The 21,304-nt window shown below is 42.3% G+C and overlaps 2 protein-coding genes across 5 annotated transcripts in view; one reads left to right on the top strand and one right to left on the bottom strand.

Moving 5' to 3' along the window:
- The window catches only part of JAZF1 (JAZF zinc finger 1), a 190,536-nt gene extending 176,262 nt beyond the window's left edge, over window positions 1-14,274 (top strand). The window contains exons 4-5 of the mRNA XM_066991859.1: window positions 4,807-4,976; window positions 11,909-14,274. Of these exons, the coding sequence (XP_066847960.1) occupies window positions 4,807-4,976; window positions 11,909-12,085 (347 nt within the window). The 3' untranslated portion in view covers window positions 12,086-14,274. The remainder of the gene's footprint in view (window positions 1-4,806; window positions 4,977-11,908) is intronic.
- A 1,020-nt stretch (window positions 14,275-15,294) lies between these two features.
- The window catches only part of TAX1BP1 (Tax1 binding protein 1), a 57,127-nt gene continuing 51,117 nt past the window's right edge, over window positions 15,295-21,304 (bottom strand). For all 4 annotated transcript variants that reach the window (XM_048070224.2, XM_048070227.2, XM_048070226.2 and 1 more), the window contains 2 exons: window positions 17,129-17,214; window positions 15,295-16,465 (listed from right to left, as the gene is read on the bottom strand). In XM_048070224.2, coding sequence (XP_047926181.1) covers window positions 16,264-16,465; window positions 17,129-17,214 — 288 coding nt within the window. In that variant the 3' untranslated portion in view covers window positions 15,295-16,263. The remainder of the gene's footprint in view (window positions 16,466-17,128; window positions 17,215-21,304) is intronic.

Below are 21,304 nucleotides of genomic sequence, written 5' to 3'. Positions count from 1 at the left end.
CGGTAGAATGAATGCATGGACACAAAAGGTAGAATTGGGTCTTGGCCGCAGTGGCATCAATATCAAGTAGGCTCCACAAGCCTAAAAGATAAGGCTCCTGATCCTCAGCAGGGTAACTGGGATCTTGTCGGTTCTAGACTGTCAGATGATTAACTCCCTGCCAGATGCTTTTGAGCTATTTAAAGTGCTGACTTCATCTGCTGGAAGAACGAAGAGTAGAAGATAGGCGTTCAAGAGGTCAGGTCTTTGCTGTAGGGTTAAGCAGCATTCTCACTGCCTTCAGTAGCAAAACCGGCTGGAGGAAGAGGTAGAGCAAGTCTTGATGGCACGACTTTGCTCTTCATTACACTACAAAGAGATTATAGCAGTAATCATAATCCCTTTTAGTGCGTGTTTTCCTTTGGCAAATAAGGTGGTGCAGCCAGCCATCTCACTTGCGATGGCTTTTGTTTAAACGCAGTATAAAAATTGAAAGGAAAATAACTTGTTGGCATAGTTTTGTGAGCCTGGATAATTTCTGCCTTTTCCTAACTGGTAATTTTATGTAACACCTGGCTCTGACAGGGCAGTCTCTGCCAGCTGTGCCTCGTGGTGTCCTTCTCCACCAGTGGAGCCCACCTCTTGCTTGAGGGGCAGTGGCATAGTCTCAGTGTGGAAAATTCCAGGAAAAAAAAAAAAAAACATAACTGTAGCATTCTTTCCATGCTTCTGTGTTGTTTTGTTTCATTTTTTAATCTACTAGGGGTGGCACAGATGAAGTGAGCCTTTTGGTACAGCTGCTGGAGTGAGGACAGAGGGAACAGCTTTGGGGGCCGGGACTGGAGCACGCGTGCTGCATGCGAGGGCAGGGGCAGCGCTGGGAAGATGTTACCTGGTCTGTGGGAGGATGCAGCACTGGTTCTCGGCTGGGCTGAGCTACAACTAGGCAGGGTCTCAGCGTGAGAGCTCTGTGATGCAGCTGGCTTGGTAAAAAGCAGTGAGCTAGCAAGGAGACTCAGAAAGAACATTGCCAGAGGAGAGAGGTGGAGAAGGCAGGTTTTCGCTGTTGCAGAACTAGTATTTAGTTACAGTAATAATACGGTGTATTCGTACAACACCTTGCAGAAAGCAAGTGCTTCTCTGTCAGCCTTTGCTTCCAGATACTCAGACACTTCATCTCAGAGACGTGCGTGTCGCTGAATGTGGGGACAGCACTTTGCTATTCAGACTTGTGAAGTCCTACTCTGGCATTTCTCCTGTGAGTACCAACGTGGGGTGCTGGATCTGCCTCCTGAGCGCTAGAAGAAGCGGCGAGGCCGCCGGCATGTGTGCTGAGCTGCTCTGCTCGGTCCCCCAAAAGAGCAGCGTACCCCAGCAGAGCATCCCAGCCCCTTTCCCACGCACAGGGCAGCTCCCTGGCAGAGCTCGGGGAACCAGGTCACCAGGAGCTCTTTTAATAGTACCTTCAGATACTTCTCTGAGTCCAGTGGCTGGGTTGTCGTACCCCGAAACAGGCCACAGGTTAGATGCAAATGTGCTTAAACATTTGTGTTTCCTTTTCAGATCAAATATTTAAATTTATTATTGTGCAAAACCACCCCGGTCTTTTTCCTTTTTCTTTTTTAATGCAAGCAAGAGCCCTCTCGCGGATCAAAGCACGGTGCTGCGTGCTTCCCCCGCGCAGTGCCACCACCATGGCCAGCTGCCCGGAGGGAGCGAGGCGCCGCCGCCGGCTCGGGTTGCAGCCGTGTTGCAGCTCCTACACCTGACGTGGAGCCCAGGGCCAGGGACCCTGCTCGCCGTGGGAAACGCTTGGCCCAGCCAGCCACCGGCCCCGGCCGTGCAGCGCTTAATTAAAACGCCCGGCCCGGGGGCTGTTTATGATGGCAGCGCCAAGCCGCGTGCCGAGCTTTTTTGTTTTTCCTCCTTTTCGCCGCTTTGTTGCGTGCAGGCGGCGAGGTTGGCGAGGCACCGCCTGGGCTGCTGCGCGTAGGCACTGACAACGGAGGAAATTAAATTCCGAGGCGGAATCGGTTAAAAGCCCGGCTAAATCAGTGTTGTTTTCCTATGGCAACTGAAACAACATAATTATTTAAAGGATAAATTTTTATTGCTAATGAATTTTTTTTTTTTAAGACAGTAAGTTTTTACATTTTGTTTATACCAGGGCCCTCTTAAATACATTTTGGGATTTGTTTATTTTTTTTTTTTTTAGAAGAGCGTACAAGCCAGTGAGTTCAGTAGGACGCTGTTAGATAAGAGCGGCGATAGGCTCTGCAGTTCCAGCTTGTACAAAGTACTGTGCCTTCAAGGTACTTCGCATCATTAACGGGATGCCTGGCTAGGGAAGGAAGGAAAGTATATCCCTATGGTTATTCATACCATCCTATTTGTAAAATCCCTGATGGCAGGTCTTGGTTTAAAAACCCGAGGCACTAGAGAATTTGTTTATACAGTTTAAACAACTCTTTTCACTGTACTAGACAAAATCTTGCATTTCTGTTCAGGTAAGCTAATTAAACCATAGGGATGCTCTGACCTTGCAGATGCTTGTGCACACTTTCTGATTTCTCCTCTCTCTTTCTCCTTCAGTGAGCCTACCTGTAAGTGAAGAGCAGGCAGAAGTTGTTACAGAATTGGGTCTATACAAAGTTACTAAAAAACTAAAGGATGCCTTAAAGTAAAGGAAAACCTATGGAGATGCATAATTACGATTACTTCTACTCCCCACTGCTCCACATATCTTTTTTTTTTGTGCAGCGTATTGATTTGATTATTAATTTGATAATAATTGCATATTAGGTTTTCTAATGCACTGATCGCTGTTTTATAAAAGCCTGCTTCTTGTTACCCCTGAAAGCGGTGATATCTTTCATGATGTCATGGTCTTGGGTGATATTTCTGGGGGAGGACAAAATCCTATTTATGGGGAAATCAGCCCCCTTTTAAGGGGGTGTTTACAATGGCAGAAGTTGTTGGTATCGGTGTCTAGAAAGGTTGAATATGTTCTCGTCCTAGAAATGCGTGTATCTATTTACAATAGGTTTTTCTGTTGCATTTGCCAAAAAAAAAAAAAAAGAGCTAAAAAGTTTGAAAGGAACAGCTTGAGGAATTTTTTCCATCAAGATACAATCAAGGGCAGGAAATCGTAGAAGCAGAGTTGTGGTTTTGCCTCCATTTTTTTTTTATTGGTTAATTAAACTATAACAACTCTTAACTTCATTTTAGGTTAACTGTTCCTAGAGTTCAGAAATATTTTAAGAGGTCAATAATGCTTTCCTTGGCTTTCAGTCCTTCTGTGTGGGATCAGGGATCTCGGGCAGCGGCGTGCTTTTCCAGATGTCCCGCAGAATGTGTGTGCGTGCGCTCGCGGCCGCGTTTGGCGGTGGTGGGAAACAATCCATCTTCCCTCATCTGCGCACCACCCTGTGCGGATGGAAACCACAGGAAAGAAACGTGTATAGCCTGACATCTGTAAGCTGACTTACAATATCTGATTAAAGCTCAGGAGCCCGAAGCGCTCCCAGCTACCAGTTGACATGCATTTTTCGCTTAATGATCGGGAGGTGCCGAGCAAGAGGGGGAGCACATGGGGAGGGAGATCAGGAGAGAAAAATGAAGGCGATAGGTGCGGATCCAGTTTCATGAGAAGCGAGAAAAACAAAGACTCCATTGTACAGTGCTGCACGGGTTTTCTTTGTGAAGTCGTGATGTTTCTTTTTTAAAGTGCCATAAGGCATCTGTCTGCGCTTTCCCCTTGCTGCCTCGAGCTGCTCGGAGGCATGCACTTAAAGGGCAAATGAGGGAAGCAAATAGAGCCATGCAAGTGTCATATAACTGTCTTTAATAACAGGAGCTATTCCAGCACTCGGAGCCAAATCGTCTTTCAGCAGAAAGGATAAAATTTAGCAGAGCTGGGAAAGGGAAAGAATAAAGGGGAGGGGAAACACAGCACCACCTCCTGCTGACACCACACAAGCTTTCCCTAAGCTTTCCCTCTCTCTCCCTCTGTGTATATATTTTCTTTTTAATCAGCTGGGGCTCTTCCCTCCCTTGCCTTTTTTTTTTTTAACTGTATTTTTACAGTTGGAATTCTGCTTTCCCAATTTCTCTTGTTTCACATTTAACTTCTTCAGAGAATTTCATTAATAGTTATTGCAATTAAAAATAATAAATAAACTCAGCACCAGCTGCTCAAACGGCTCTTGTAGCATATCTGGAACATAATGTGGTCTGCGCAGGGCAGCCACACAATGCAATTTATCCCCACACCTGAGGGAATGAATTTCACAACTATAATTGCTACAATATAATTCTTATTAATGTTGTGCTATAATTCCTATTAATTCCAAAGGGCTAGTAAATGCATTAGGACTTGTCAACATATTATTTTACACTGTTTATGATCTGTAGAATTACGCTCTTCAGTATTGTATTGCGTAAAGAAAAGCCTTAAAATTAGCTTTAATTGCAGGGGGGAGGAAAAACACATTTTCTGTTTGGGCCCTGGGAAAGACGGAGGGATCCCGTTGTTTGAGGGGTAATGAAACTGCAGTTCAAAATCGGTCCTTTGAACTTTCTGTGCCACACAGTTAACTGTTTATGAAAATACAGGAATAATGCCTGTCTCTGTTATCAGACAAAGAGCCACTGGTGTCTTTATGAAAGAATAAATGGCTATAAGAAGGAGAGGTTTATAAAATTAAAACTGTCTTCCAGCAAAGACAGAAGTGGGGAAATTACAAGTCATTGTAACTGATGTAATAAATACAGAATGCATTATCTTGCCGTGCTCTTTATCCTTATCTCACCACCCTGCTTTTCTAGGTAGTGAATATGATGAGGAGGAAGTAGACTATGAAGAATCAGACAGTGATGAGTCCTGGACTACAGAAAGTGCTATCAGCTCTGAAGCTATCCTTAGTTCAATGTGCATGAATGGAGGGGATGAGAAACCTTTTGCCTGTCCTGTTCCTGGATGTAAAAAAAGATATAAGGTAAGCAGTGGTGCAAACCTATCTTACTTCCAGCTGGTGCGGAGAGGAGAGGGGGAAAAAAAAAGGAAAGCCTGTAAAATCACTTTATACCCTTCTTGTTTAATAGACTTGTCATATTTATTTTGGTGGTATTTTAGCAGAGTATGTGTTTTATTCACCGGTTTCCTCTGAAGCACAGCCAAGTTATAAGGTTTTTAAAGAATGTGGCCTTTGCATCCCTGTCTGTCAAACGGGATTACGTACGGTGACTTTCTTAGGACTTACGCTTTACACGTTTTAATTAGTTTTCTATAATTCAGACAAATTAAGTGCAGAACCCAGGAGGCAATACCAGCAAAATGATCTCATGGGTCCCTTTCAGAGGCACTAAGTAAAAAGCTTCTGCCCGTCACTGCCGGGATGAATTCCTTCTGCGTAACTGAGAGAGACGCTGCCTCCCCTGTAGCGACACCGTGCCCGGCGTACTCCTTCTGGTAAAGGCGATGTGCAGGAAGGTGGTGGTTAATATTTCACGAGTCAGAGGTCACCTCGAGAAAGCAGAGCCTTGGAGAAATTCTGGCATCGTTCTGTGCTGGGTCAGTGTCCCAGTGACTCATGTGCGCAGTAGTCGCTGTGTCTGGCCCTGAGTGCTGGGCTTGCGTCCCTCTGCGTGACATGCTGGGAAACTTTTTTTTTTTTTCCCTTTCTGATTACACTCCATCATGAGAAAATTTTCTCTGTTTATGGGAGTGAAACGTCTTTAACTTTGAACCTTGAGCTGGCTGGTAAAGAACACGCTGTGACGGTGTGAGGACAGGAATATTGCTTCCCGTGAATGGGTGCGGGGGCAGGTTAAATTTTATTGACCACTTTGGACTTCAGTATTCTGTAGTCACTGAAATTTGGGATCAGAAATAGTGTACTGGCTACAATTCCTTTAAATAACTTTTTGCATGAAGTACTAGAAAATTCAACCACTGACCTACACCCTAGAAAAACCGGTAGTGGTGGGGTTTGTTTTTATACTTGTTTTATTTTATGGCTTTGCCTTTAAATAACTGAAAAGCAGGGACTTAAAAGAGAACAGAAATATGAAAGAGAAATATAGGAAGACCAATAACGTTTGAGATAAAACAGTTGTGACAAGAACGAATAAACTGTGCGTGAAAACGTGTAGTGGATGAAAATGCGTTGCAGCGATCCTGCAGCTGTTCTGGGCTGTGCCTTCTCTGTTAGCAGCAGGTCACGAGACTCGGGCTCGTGCACAGTGCTCGGAGATCAGCTAATGCTTACTTCAAATACTTGTAACACGAGCGAGAAAGCAGCGTGCTCCTTTCTTAGCGACGTACAAGTCTGGTTTTGCGGAGCTGTGTCTGACCTGTGTAAAGATTATTCTCTATCTCGGGGCAGGGCAGAGGGAAAGATGTTTTGAGCCTATTTTTCAGGTATTACTTTGCAGATATAACCGCATTAAGTGAGATTAATACTTTTCCTGTGTGGCAGAAGCTGTGTCGGATGGAAGGTATAGTATAAATGCTAAATCCCTAGCTCAGGAAGCAAACAAGCCATGGTGATTGTTAGAAGTCAGTATGCCCACAGGGCATCTATGCGTTGCAGAAAACATTCATTTAATGGCACAGGCTAGAAGGAGAACCCTGTAATTTGCTATATCCTGTCTGTTCTCTGTTTGACTGCCAGCCCTCTGTCTTTTTATTGCCCAAATAAGCAAGCTGTTCCTGCCTGCTTCTGCTATCTCACTACCTTCATCTCAAATGCATGAGGACTGTCTGAGGGATATCTCGTACACCATTAATGTTCGAGCAGTCGGACAGGGAACAAATTAATGACCCAGAGAGAGGCTGACAGACAGAGAGCAGCAGCAAATAAAAAGTGCCGTATTTTCCTCAGAGACTCACCTCTGTTCAATCCAGATAGGAAAATACATTTCCTTTAGCTCTGCCTCACCTCATCTCTCTTTTCTGGGGGCTCTGCTTCCTTCCTCTTTTCTTTTCAGCCCGTTTTTTTTTTTTTCTGCTTTTTACATTTTTATCTTTGTTTCCTTCCTTTTAGTTTTGTGTCAGCTGTGTTTCTTGTTTCCTCTTCGTCTTCCTCCTACTTAACCCCCTCCTCAGATGAATTATTTGCTGAGTCTGGGTAGGGAGTCCTGTGATCAAAGCGCTGGGATTTTCTGGTGGGTACTGGATAATCACAGTCAGGGCTGTAAAACAATTATAGAGCCACAAACAGGAACACGGACATGCACATACAGTAATTGCCAGGCTCACTTTACGGCTGAGAAAGGATGCATTCTTTTAGGGAGCGAGGAGGAAAGGAGAATGTACACAGTTTTCTTTTGTCTGGCCCTAGGTGACGTACGTTTGAGAAGCAGAGATGTTATTTTTAGGTGTGTTATTTGTACTGCAGGACTGCCTAAAGGACCCAGTAGGGACTGGGGCTCCTTTTTGCAAACAATGTACAAGGATAAAAGATGGCCTCTGCACTGAAAAGTCATTATGGAAAGGTAAATAAGACAAGAATGAGTACAACAAATACTCCCAAGGAGTGGGCTGGGGCGGACAATGGAAACTGTAATAAGAACATGTTTATACACAAGCCCAGATGAGTATCAGAAGACCCTACTGGCCTTCTGCCCAGCTGCTATCTGCTGGCACTTTCCCATAGGCACTGCAGTAGAAGGCAGTCATAAACATCTAATTGTTCTTCAGGAACTTTTATTTTTTTTAAGAAATAAAATTGCTTGCTTATAAAATGCATTGGTACTAAGCCCTCTGTACAGTATGGCACAGATTTTTCTTGAAGGTCCAAAGATTCTGGGGAAAAAAAAAAAAAACAACTTTAGTGGCTTGTAAACTTGTTTGTTGGGATATTCTGAAACAGCTAAAGGGATCTGGAGCACGCTGACTTCTAGGTGCCTAACACTCTCTGAAGTAGTTTCTGGAGCTTGCTTTCTTTTTCTTTTTTACAGTTGCTGAGAGAGGAAATGATGAGTATTTAAGAGTTTGTCATTTGCTGTTTTACTATTACTTATCTGCTTTGTATTTGAAGCCATTAATTTGATTTTAGAAAATCATCTAAGAGATTCAAAGGAACCTTAACATCTTGTTTCTTCAAAGTTCACCCTTGCGAAATATAGGCTTTACATTCACATTTAGGTGACCTATCCAGTAGTCGGTGGGTAATGGCTTCTTAACGTGCTTTGCAAGATGTCACCTGTTGGAGCTGGTGTGGATTTGTGAAGCTGGCAATTGGCTTTCCTTTTATTACAACCTACCTATTTGTATCAGTTACTTGGGTGCTAGCTCAGGAGAAGGACATTCAAAATGCGTGTATGATGTAGATAAACTAATTCAGGCAACTTCCAAAGAACAAATAAAGTTCAATGCACAATAAAGACAAAAATCCCACAAATAACGTGTATATGCTACTACAGACAAAACCCTAGAGTATTTGTCATAGTTTTTGCAGACTGTGCAAATACAGTAACACGAGAATAGTAGTACGTACACACATAACGTAGTTATATGCATCTCTATCAGTGCAACCATGAAATACCAAGATGTCAACAGCTGATTTCATCTAAGCAAGCCTGAGTTCTCATCTCTCACCGACAAACGCTCTAGAAAAGCAAATTAACCTAAGCTTCTCCTGGCCTTTGTAAAATTTCTAGCTGCCCAGAAATTACAAGCTTGGTTTTTCTATGTAGTCTGTGAATTCAGTTCTGAAGTTACGTGGTCTTCCTGCATGAAAAACTAACAGTTTATCAGTGTAGGTTCATTACCCGGGACTGAAATTCACTGGGGTAGTAGAGGTGCTTTCCTGAGTACGCCTGGTTTATGATGGTGTTTGAAAGGGCATATAAGCCATGGTTCATCTCTGTCTGTAGATTGCCTTTGCAAGGGTGTTTTTTTAATTGCTGTTGGTGTGTTGGTAGTTACAGTTGTTCAAGATTGTCTCATGTAGATATATTTGGCGTGTTTCCTTACTCATGCCAGTGCTTGGTAGGGCACAAGTTGCGTGAGAAGCAAGAGCAGCACAGTTACGGAGCGAGGAGGAGGGAGGGGACACGACGATGTTCCCATTTCCCTGTCCTCCCTTAGAGGACACTGAGAAGCAGGTAGGCCAGGCTGCTAGGCTGGGTGGGATTTTTGTAAAGGAACAGCCCGGAGATGAGTATGAAACAAGAAATCCACCTGAACCAGCCCTACTTGAAGAGGGTGGCATGCTCGTGTAGCTTCTGGAGAGCGGTGGCTTCATGGGTCCGTCAAGTGTCCTCGTGTCCCTGCAGACCGGGCAGTGCCAGGCTGAACTCCCCTGTGTCTCCTCCTGATCTGGTCCTGGGTTAATAATTGTTTCCTCCTGCTGAAGGTTTGTGAGTGCCCTTCTATACTGCCATCTTCTTCCTCAATCATTTGTGAGAGTAAATAATGAGCAACCTAAGTAACCGGGGCAATAAAAGTGATGTATGGGTTTGGCAGCGTTTTTTGCCATACCTCAACAAACTCAACCCAGACATACAACAAAGTGTTTACATTGCAGCAGTGGAAAAAGTGCTGAAGAGTTGACTGTAAGTCTAACAACAGCTTTCTTTTAGACACAAGTGCAGATCAGATTTCATGTTACACTAGCTCCTCATGCCCTGCGTGTTTTACTATTTTTCAAACCTTCCACGGCCCAATTAATTCCACATAGGTTGCTGTTTTAGCATTTCCTTAAATTTTTCTGCCTGAAATTACTTTCCCCTTTCATCAAAGCATGTGGTGCATTCCGTACTTGAGGCTGAGTGGATCATTAAAAAAATCTGGAAGAGGAGACAAGCACAGTTGGCACGGAGCAGTGAGGGTATTCGTGACTGCGGATCTGGGGAGTCCGTAACAATTGGTACTGGTCGTTTAAAAATACCTTAAAATGATTGCTTATAAAGAGTGAAAGTCTGAGCAGGCTTCTGTAGTTTCCAAGATAAATAGAGGGTTTGAGGTCTACTTTGTTTTTGAAGTTTCACTGCAGTAGCAACAGTTTAGCAGGTCACCCTCCGATTCCCTCCCGTTCGGGGTGCAGGTCCTCGCGGTACCTGGGTGCTGGCAGATGCCCCAAAATGGGGCTTGGGAGGTGCAGCCCCTGCCGGGCACTGCGAGATCTGGCGGGGGCAATATTGCGCCCAACCTCGCGATTAAAACTGGAGAGCTGTTTGCTTGAAGATTGAAAATACATCGCTGCAGGGGCACGGTCAGCACCCAGTGAACGGGGCACAGCGTTTTGTGCGGGGACAGCACCATCGGGGCACTGGCCGGTGGCTGCTGCAGCCGCGCTCCTCCTGGCTTCGTGATGGGGGCCACAAGTTCCCCTCGGCCCTTTCTTACTCAGTGTTGTGTGGGCAGCGCTTGGAGGGGACTGCCAGGAGCATCACCAAGCACTTGAGATTTTGATGCAGATTAAATTGGGTTAGGTGGTAGGGGGAGGAGAGAGGAAAGTGTTGGCAGGAGAGCGGTACCAAAGGTGGTAACCTCTGATGCCTCTCTGATGTTAGCTTTCTGATACATGTAGAGTCTGGTGAAGTTTGAGGAGTTTCAGCTGGGTTCTGTTTACAGAAGGCTTTTAACTCTTTTCTCTTTCTCCTCCTTTTCTTCTTCCTCATCCAACTGCTGTGAGTTCCAAGCTGGAGCTTCCCTTACTGTAGTAGCCTGCCTGCTAACACAGCTGAGCTTGCTGCTCCAAGAGCCACGGGGACGTTTTGTCATGTGTAACAACAGGCCGTGGCTCAGCAGAGACAAAATTCCTTAAGCTCTTACTTAGTGGGCTAAATTAACTAATATCCAGTTAATTAATTAATTGATTAATTGATTTTGGCTTTTTTTTAGTTAAAAAATAATAATCTGAGGCACGCATCTAGAAACTTTAGAAAGGATATGGTAGAGCCTCAGAGCTGTACCTTTGCTACAAGTTGTCTTGGCTTCTTTTTTGGTTTTATTCCTAGGAGAAGTTCTAATGAAACACAGTTTGCCTCCCCCTCTCCTCTCCCCTTTTTTTCCCCCAAAAAATCCGAGCTCTCTTAGTGGAAGCTAATATATACTGTGAGAAAGAGACTCTGTCAGGATGAACCCTAGCGAAAGCAGTATCGCGTGCTAGTTAGACCACAACGGCTCCTTCCATTTTTGCCAGAAAGATGTGAGAAGAGCAGTGGTAGGCTTGTGATGTAACTTCAGTAGGGTTCTTGGTTAACCTAGCCGAAGCGCTGCCCGTTCCCTGGCGGTGCCGGTGTCGCTGCGCGTGTTGCTGTGCTGCCCCTTGTCCTTCCTCTCCAAACTGCAGTGGAACACAGTTCTCCTCCAGTTTTAGCTGTAGGATCTTCCCAGACAATAGCTATTTTGAAGACTGCTTCTCTGGATTATTTTCTGAGTGCCCTGCGCAACTCCGAGTTAACTGTTCCCTGCAGTTAATTCTTTGGAGACAATGTGTAAACTATCAGAAGTTGCTGGTGCCTAAAGACATATCTACAAACAATGACACAGAGCGGAACAAAAACACCATGGGGGGAGCTCCAGCTTTTTGAAGAAGTGTGACTCGAGTCTTCATGCCAAACCTTTGTTTGCTTGTAAATGAACCTCAGGATAACATTTTTCAATGCTATAAGAAAAAAAAAATGGCAGGAAGCACAGAACATTTATGTATGATCCCACTAAGCAGTATTTCTGGAAAGTGCCATGCGCTGGGAGATAAAAATCAGAACTACCCAGGTGTGATACATTAGTACTGCACAGATCATTCTCCTTCCTGTCCCACCCTGTCTTGGAGCACAACACATGCACAACACCTGGAGAGTTCCTGACAATTTGAGTAATTCTGCCCATGCCATTAGTCGGGTTTTGTTTTTTTTAGCAGACACCAAGGCGTTACTAGGCCGGTCGACCACTAACGCTGTGCTTTCTCGCTCGCAGAATGTGAATGGTATAAAGTACCACGCCAAGAACGGCCACAGAACACAAATCCGCGTACGCAAACCATTCAAATGTCGCTGTGGAAAGAGTTACAAGACAGCTCAGGGCCTGCGGCACCACACAATCAATTTCCATCCCCCCGTGTCTGCTGAGATTATCAGGAAGATGCAGCAATAACATGCTGGTCACAAATGTGCCAAGAAATCCTCACCAGCAGTTGCTGATTTTGAGAACAGCCACCTTTTTCAGGGGAAGCATTCAGCAACCCTTTAAACAATTAAATGCATGCTTTAAAATTTTCTGTAATTTTGGAATGATGTATCTTTGTAGAGTTAATGATTTTGTACATTTGCACATGTAATCATCATACCCATTTTCATTACTTTGAGATAAGGTGCTATAAAAGCTATAGGTTCTTCAGAACTTTTTTTCTCCAAAAACAAAAAAATTAGGGGGCGTCGCGTATTTAGTTGTACTGAAGTGTTGAATAGGAGTAAGAGGAGGAGAGCTTGGCACTGATGTAATTTCAAGATTGTAATGTGATGAAGACTTTCAATGCATCTGTCAGTGTGTGTGCAAAACCAAAACAATACCACCATTGTCAAACTATAGTTAACATGCCTTACATAATGGAGTTATCAGTGGAGTAGCAAGTCTTTTAGGTAATGGAAATATAAATAAGAAAGAATGTTTAACATAATATGCTAAAAATATTTTCATACTTAAATAACATACATAAAAATGTGTGCTTGCTGTATTTTATATTATCTTGCAAATCTTTTTTTTTTCCCTCTTGAAATGCTGAAAATCTTGCCATTTGAACTAGTAAACAATCACTTTAGTGTTAGAAATTACTTTTTTTTTTTTGTACAAGATGTCATATTATGTTCATGCCCATCAAACTTTTGAGGACCAATATCCCAGTCCAACTAAATATTTACCCCTGAAATATCTGTTAGAAAGACATTTGGAAATACTTAAGTGCAAATTTATGTGTGTGTGAGAAAGAATTATCTTCATCTCAGATGAAGTCTTAAAGCACTTTGTAGTTCTCTATTGCCAACAGATTTAATGTTTTATGTGTTGCCAATTCTTGCAACTACTGTACTAGCATGTGCCTGTGGTTGCAAATAAAAATTAAAAATTCTGCGCATGGTTTAAGGAGGTCCATTATTTGTGCTCAGGGAGCTGCCAAGGCCGCTCCCTCCTGTTCATTGTATTTCGAGATTTTCTTTGTACGTTTTTTGCTTCTCATTGTAGGTCACTGCATTCCATTGGAAGTGTCTGTTTAGCTTTACAATTAATTTTGCTGAAATATGACATATGAGCCTTATTGAAGATTTAAGTGCTTCTTGCAGCAGGTGGTCAGAGAGTGACTTAGAGCAAAAGTCAGCATGAGAGAGCTTCGTGTCTGGACCATACCTGAACATTTGTTGCTTACTATCCTGCCTTGAGCATTCTTCTCTCACAAGTGCTATTCTTGGAATTTAGCTGGCCAGTTGCATCGAGGGGGCACCCCCCACCCTGCCCCAACCTTGAAACACTGCTTACGTGGCAAGGGTTCGGGAGGAATGCAAAACGTTCAGTACAGTAATCGCCTTTGCTTATTTCCCATCCTTTTAAGTGCAAAAGAAAGCTCAAAACATGAGGAATAAGCCTTCCCCTTTATTTTTTTCCAAAGCTTTAAAGGAAAATGTTTTAAGGATGACAATTACCTATTTTTTCAGCTGAGTAAAAAAAAATCTCTCCAAAAAACTGGGCATCATCCTAATCACTAAGGTTCGAACATCTGTATTTAGACAAAACACCACTTTTTCAAATCCTAAAGAGATGACAGTGGTTGTATTGCACAGTGCTGTCAGCTGGGTTTTGAGGATGATCCAGACATGAGAATTATTGGTACACAAAAGGCCCCATGGGGCCATTTCCTACCTTCTGCAGTTTTGGCAACAGACGTGGCCAACAACTATGTTTTGGCTCTGCTCCTAGTGCAAGAAACTACAGGCTGGGTAAGTAAATTCAACAGCTAAACAGTCGTAAAATGTCATTGTTGCATGTAAATTCCTTTCAACTATAAAAACAAAATTCCAGTTTCTATTTACCTATTCATTGTGACAGTATTATTAAACAGGTAAAGATGGGACTATTTTGTTATACTGTGTATAGTGAATGTATTGTACTGTGTCTGTGAAAAAGTGTGCTTTAAATTATATTTTCATATGTTTTGTTGGGGACAAAGTACTTTAAGTTTGAAAGTGACAGAGGTTTGTTTTAGAACTGAAGGCAACTTAACGAATTCCTGTCAAGAAAGCTGCTTATAAATGTAAATCAAATCACATTTAAAATAAACTGCCTCTGACCTAAAATGACTGCTCTCTACTTGTCACTAACATAGAGTGAAGCTTTTGGGCTGTCTACAGTCTTATTTGTGTATTTTTACTTTGGGCTCATCAAACTCTGTGTTCCGTAACACCTGCAGCAGCTTGAGAGCTGCATCCTTCACACAGACAAATACACAGGGTGCTACAGCCAGGAGGAGAAAATGCAGCATTTGGATTTAAGCAGTCAAAAGGACGTTCAGCCTGCAGAGGACGTTTCCTTCCAACGTCACACCAGGGCTCAGCCTGCCAGGTAAGAGTTGGTGGTGATGCTCCTGAACCCTCCCCTTCTAATAGCAGGGTATGAGAACCTTTCTTGTGAAGGTTTTCATATTTGAAGCCTCCAGCTCTAAGAAAAGAAGAATTGTTAAAATTTGAATTGCTATTTTAAGTGGCTGTGTCAGGGTGGCTGTTTAATAGGGAAACTTCAGCAATTCCCTGTATACGCACCTCAGAGAAGTCTGCTTTGGCACACTGAGGTTGTCCTGCCTGTGCAGGATGCCGACATCTGAGACTTCAGCCACCTTTACTAATATGACCATAACTTTAATAATATTTTGTTTTTATAGCAAGTTCTGTTTTCATACAGTACTGAGTTACTAAAAAATTGCTAAAATATCATTTCAGTACTTCCATGCCTTACCTTGGACTGTCTACTGACAGGAGTTTTGGAGTTTAAAAAAAATGTAAGACGTAAACTGGAATGCAGCAGACTGCTGTAGTAGCTGCTGCTCAGTGCCCTGCAGTCTATCTGTGTCATGCAGCTTTTAATAAACCCTGCACCGAACAGGATATTGCATATGTTCACAAGTAAGCGTTGCACACAACAGAAGTTACTCAAACCCTAAATCCCCAAGTCTCCCTAAAACAAGGCACATAAATAGATGTGAGCAGCATTTACTTTGTCATACAAAACTGAAACATCATTTACTGCAATTATGTAAAGCCTAAACTCTGCTCATTTTATTTCAAAATAAATAAGCAGTGGGGAAAAAAAGGACCGCTGACTCCATGAATAATTCTGCTTTTAATGTAACAAGACTACTGTACAACAAGTGGAAAGCAATTTACTTAATACAGTTAGGTAAATATAAAATGTTTAGATATACACACATGTTTTTACTTACTGGAAAGAAATACATAAAGTTAAAATGCAGAAGGTTTTAAAAGCCCTAAGCAAAAATGAACACAATTCACTGTTGTGAAAATATAACAATATTTTCTACTGAATGCAATTGCAACATAATGGCAATGACTTTTTAAACAATTAATTTCTAGGCATTTAAGCACAACAGTTCCTTTCAACTCAAAAATTCTGCCTTAAAGTATAACGTAATTCATTTAACATTATTCCTTAAGGCAAACACTGCATATGTAAAACTGAAGTATTTGCCATTACCTTTGTTGCAGGCATGTAATCTCACAGTACGTGCATCTACATTTCAGAAATGTACTAGAAAACTATAGTTTCATTGGGTAAATTATGTAAATTATGCAACTTTCTGGTTTAACTGTTACTGAAAAGAGACTACCCAAATTTGCTAGGAGAAACATCTGTTTATTACGTTTTAATCACACCTCAGTTCTCACAGTCAAGATAAACCATAGGTGCTTTGATGTTGTTTTATACAGCTGAAGAGCATCACAAAGCTGGTCTCCTTTGTTCTGAGGCTGTCGTTCCTGCGTCCTTACAAATTCCAAATTCTACTAAATAGGGAAATAAATAGCTACATACACAACAAGGTCTTTTTTTTGTTGTTTTTTTTTTTTTTTAGTATAATGTTAGGTAGAGAGAGAAGATAACTCAAATAGCAGCTTACAGCCAGGATTTATCATGGCTCCCGTTAGAGTACACTAGCTTTTAATCAGAAATCTGCACTGTTAAAGAAAAGCTGTGCTGTCGGTTTTGTGGTTTGTTTTTCCATAGGTGGACTACTCAAAGTTGTTTCTTTTTAAGCTACACTGCAAACAAAAGATTTAATCAAAATTTAAAACATTCTGATCAAAGTGCGTCTGGACATGCCTCTCAAAGCCCTGCTGGTCGTAGTCAGGCGGGAACTGCTCGCTGCACATGGGGCACACCTTCCAGTGACTTTCCACATGCTCCTCAAACTTGCTCTGATCGTAGTTAGGTGGAAACATCACATCGCAAAGAGGGCATTTCTTGTGCACATCAAAGCTTCACGAGGAGGTGGAGATAAAGAATAAAAAAAGAAGGAAAGTTATTTAATCTGTTATTGCCAAACAAAATATAGAGGTAGGCTCCTGCTGCTGCTCTACTACTAATTTAAATTTGAGCAGACTTGGTATCTGAGTATGTATCATACAGTTAATTAAAATGTCTTAGCCGAAAGCCTTCAATACGGTTAATGTAATTTTTAAACAGGGATTCCAAAATAACTTGGCGTTTAAAAAGTTACATCATTTTGACATAATTCCAACCTCCACTGAATACAAATCTATTGAATGTCTTAATGGCCAAGCGGTTTCATGGGAAACCACTCTCTCTGCTCATAAATGCTTGCTCTTAGCAAACATAACACTTTATAAAAGCTCTAAACTTAGGTTCAAAATTAGGTTGGAAAGAGGGAGAAAGAAAACAAAAGTTATTCATTCATTCACCAAACGACATTTGACATTCAGTCAAAGTAAGGTACAACAAATAGTCTGCCCTGTGTAACAGCAAATTCTGATAGTTAATTGTAAACCAAACATCAATTGAAAATGCTTAATAGTATTTCGCCTTCCTTTTCCATCCCCTCTCCCCCAACTTGAGTAAAGGACTCCAGTGATATAGAAGCCGATCCATCCCATTAAGGAGCAATAAAAGATAAACATTTACCTGGAATCAAAGCAAAAACCTGTTCCACGTTCATGCAAAAGAAGGCTGGGAGGATTGGGAGCAGAAGGTACGGTGTTGTCATCGTCCTGTTAAAAAAACAGCGGTATTTTAAATAAGAGGCAGCTATTTTCCCCACTCTCAATACATCTTTTTGCTATCAAGTAAAACCGTGGCTGAAACTTAACCTTTCACGTTATAATCTCTGCAGGACGAGTTTTACTTCGGTGTACAAAAGGGAGATGTGGTTAATGAACATGAAAAGCTACACAGACTGCTTTTTGACCATGTCCATGTAACAGAAATCTGTGCCAGGACTACTAGAAAGCTCCTACTGATAGAGTAACTACGGAAATGCAGGTCACCTCACTGTTACTGCCTGGGGGCTCCGTCAGAACAGAAAAACCTGTGTTAAACCAAGTACAGGGCACCGCACTACAAACTGTAAGAGCCTTCTACCGAGAGCCAAAATTAAAAAATGAAATCTACACAATAGACATCAAGTCAGGTTCTTAAAATCTGTCAATTTTAAATTACAGTAACAGAAAAAAGAAATATCGATAGATAGAGAGAGAGATGCTGCTGCACGTGTTTGCCTCCCAACAGTCAGTTTTGAGCGATCTGCCTAGGCTGCCATCAGCAGCCAAGCATGCCCCGCGCTGCACGCCGCACTCAGGCGCGTCAGCTGAATTGCCCTGTTGGGCTGCTTCCCCCATCAGCCCTGTCAGCTGTGCTCCCGGCACCACCACCAACAGCACGTGAGGAGCCGCAGCGAGCGCTGATGAGGATGGTGAGGCTGAGGACTCTCAGGTTTACCTTGGAGCCCCCATCAAGTGAGGAAGGCAGGTCAGCCTCTGGAGAATGTGAGCACTGCTCCTCGCCGCTCACAAGAGAAGAAATCCGATTGTAACAGTAATGGGAAACTCTTAAGCAGAAAAATGAAGCATACCTACAGGGACTGATTCTGAAAACTTCCTTTCTGACATGCAAAGGGCCACAATTTTTTTTTTTTTTTTTTATTTTTTTTTTTAAATCTGTGACAGTATTTTTAGGAATCTCAATTTAAACAAGCACAGTGATTTAAGCAAACACATTTAGGGGAAGAAAACAGCAACAACAGGAAAATCAATTGAAGGAGGGGGAAGAAAACGAGAACTGTGTTTTTAAGTCAATTCGTTATGCAGCACCAAACTAGTCTACAGCATCGTGGTTCTGTTCTATGATAACACAGCACAAACCTATTACTCTCAAGGTGGGAAAATAGGTACATTCTGCAAGATTTTTGGAACTCCAACTCCTAAATAATTTTCCTTCTCATTTCAAATACACGGCACATGCCAGAATTATGGCTTATTTAGCTGGTCTTCAAAAACAGATGTGCAAGGGAGCATATATAACATGCAATATGTTTCATACAGGTAGCTAACAAGTATATTCAAACATATTTCACTTTTAGGCTAGCGTACTTTGTCCTTATGAAGAGTTAATGGAAATAGGGCAGGATGGGAAGATTCCCTCAATATTTTTCTTCTCCTGACAACAGCTGTTTAGCTTCAACCATTTAACATTTCCATTAAGCAGCTAGTGGGGCTTGCTGTGACAGATGCTAGCAACAGACATATTTTCCTGTCTAACTTGCTTGCTTTGCACCTGCAGTAAAAAGGGCATATGGGTTTTAAAATACTATTTGTTCCTTTTGTCACGGAAGAGGTAGGATGTATGTATTAAAGAAGAGAAACTATTTAAAGTACTCTCGTACTACAATGCTACAGCTTATATGGTGCCAAAAACATGACAAATTTGTTGAATACCAGACTTGTAAGTTCACCAGGACTTACCTGAGAAAATAAATCTGCATCTTTCTTGGGGAAAAAATAGTTTCACTACAAATACAGGCTCAATTAACACTTAAGTCCTTTAGAAAAGACTTGCTTATAATCCTTTACTGTTTGTCACTCGGTTGTTTCTTGACCACGAGGCATTTTTGGTCAGCACTTACTTATTAACACTCGGCTAGAAATGGCAGGGTGGACAAGGTGCTCTTGTGGTGAAAGGGCTCCTTCAGCCTCAAGGCCTTGGGGTAACCTTTGCGTAGGACAGATGAGCAGACCCAATGACGAGTGCACAGGCTATTCGTTCTATGAAGGGTTATTAACTATTCAGCTATTTGAGTGAGTAGTCAGGATTTACCAATACCAAATATCGACTAGGTATGAGGGCATTAACTGTAATTATGTGACTGATGTGATGCAGATGGGTCTCCTCTCCCATTCAAAATTACCAATGGATACAACAAAAAAACGACTTTTAGAACAGGTCTTTACATGGACCTGAAAGAAACTGCTCACCTGGATGCCCACCTGTAACAGCATTCAGGACTGATCATTCCTGAAGTAATTCACTTTCCACATGAAGGTTACGCTACCACAAAAATCATATTTTCCCTATTGCCAAAGAGAATATCTAAGTCTTTAGGCGTGCATTACTCAAATACAAAAATACAGTGAGTGGCTAGTGCCTTGCAGGCACTGCCTTCAGCAAAAGCAGGTTTGAATTATTAACAGTTTCCAAAAGGCTTTTCCCATGTCAGAGTAACATCGTTTTGTGCGTCCCAAGGATGTAATTTCTCATGAACCAGTTCAATTAATGATAAAAATCATACTGTGACCTCCTGCCCATAGCTTCTGACCCGTGCACCATGGAGGAATGGCCGCATTAAACATGGGAAGTGTGGTCTCTTAAGATATGGAGAGTCTGTCTCCTCACCGTACTTTTGCTCTTGGCCAAGTAAGTATATATAGGAAGAGCAGTTCTTAATTATGTTAAAACTATGTCTTAACTAAGTTATGCTTAACCCAAAAAAAGAAGAAAGCAGATCTATCCTGAGCATCCCTCACAGTATATATCACAGAGATCACCGTATAATTAAGGAATGGTACACTAGGAACTGACGATAACTGGTAACATAACAGTAACTGTCTTCTGTTTGGACAACAAATACATCACTAGGAGAGAGTTCCTTATCTAGAAGTTAATATTGGGCTCTAATACAGGCCTTCATCACTGCCTGGCAGTATTTCACAGCTATTCTAATCACAACTTATGCTGAGAAATACACAATGAACAATAACTAAAAAGTCTCAGACATTCCCCTAGAGGTAACTTGGAGAAAAATCAGGAAAATGCCCCATTTTACTGGATTCAGACAGCTATCTATCTATTTCTAGCATTTCAGATAGATAGACAAAACTCCCGAAGTGCACCCCATAAAAGTGAGAACTATATGAAGGGAGGACAGCTCTTACAGGTTCACAGTCGCTGAGGGCCCGGTTTCTTCCAGTTAGTAAAACCCGTGACGCGTTCTTCATTCCTATAAAGGACGTCAGGTTGGAAAGCACCGTGTAGCATTTTAAAACTGGCCACTCTCCCATATTAAAACCAACTATCCCCTGAAAACCCCAAAGCTGAAGCGGGAAGGCCAGTGAAGCTGCTTTACAGAAAGAGTTTGGCAATAACCACGGGGAAGCCAGCCCTCAGTGGCCATGCCTGTGCTGTATTCCAAGCACGGGCATCAGATTACTTTCAAGTCCCCACAACTGAGCCATCGAAGTCATTCGGGCTCACCTAATTTTACCAAAAACTAACCAACTCTGTCTCAGGCAAGACCTACTGCTTCACTGATTACAATCTAAAGCTCACGTAATCGGTTCCAAGATTGCCAAAGGGAAATTAGCAACAGAGCCGTGTGACACTGAACAAAGCCCCCAGACTTGACCCATCCCGGTCTCCAGGTTGCAGAGAGCGTTCACACACGACCATCCACAAAGTGACACCATCTTAAGCTTTAAACAAGGAGCAGCCACCCCACCTCCGTACTGCACAGGTAACCAGAGAGAAGGCTGCACACATGTTCTTTTGGTGACTCAGCTCCCTATGAGCACTACTCGAACACTTTACGGTCTCTCTATACCCCTCTGCAAGCAGCCAAGAGATACATGGCTATCTGGATGCCAGCTACTCCTTTTGTGTCTGTTATCCTGTAGAAAAGGACACTATCTGGCACCTCTAGGAAGTAAGATCAGGCTGATGAAAGTGGTCGTGTTTTTTTTTTGTTTGTTTTTGGTTTTTTTTTAATGTTATTTGGCTAAAAGAAAGACCATTGTGGATTCATCTCAAGAA

The sequence above is a fragment of the Anser cygnoides genome, chromosome 2 (genome assembly GCF_040182565.1).
Source record: "Anser cygnoides isolate HZ-2024a breed goose chromosome 2, Taihu_goose_T2T_genome, whole genome shotgun sequence".
Lineage (NCBI taxonomy): Eukaryota > Metazoa > Chordata > Aves > Anseriformes > Anatidae > Anser > Anser cygnoides.
This window is presented reverse-complemented; position numbering and strand designations above follow the sequence as displayed.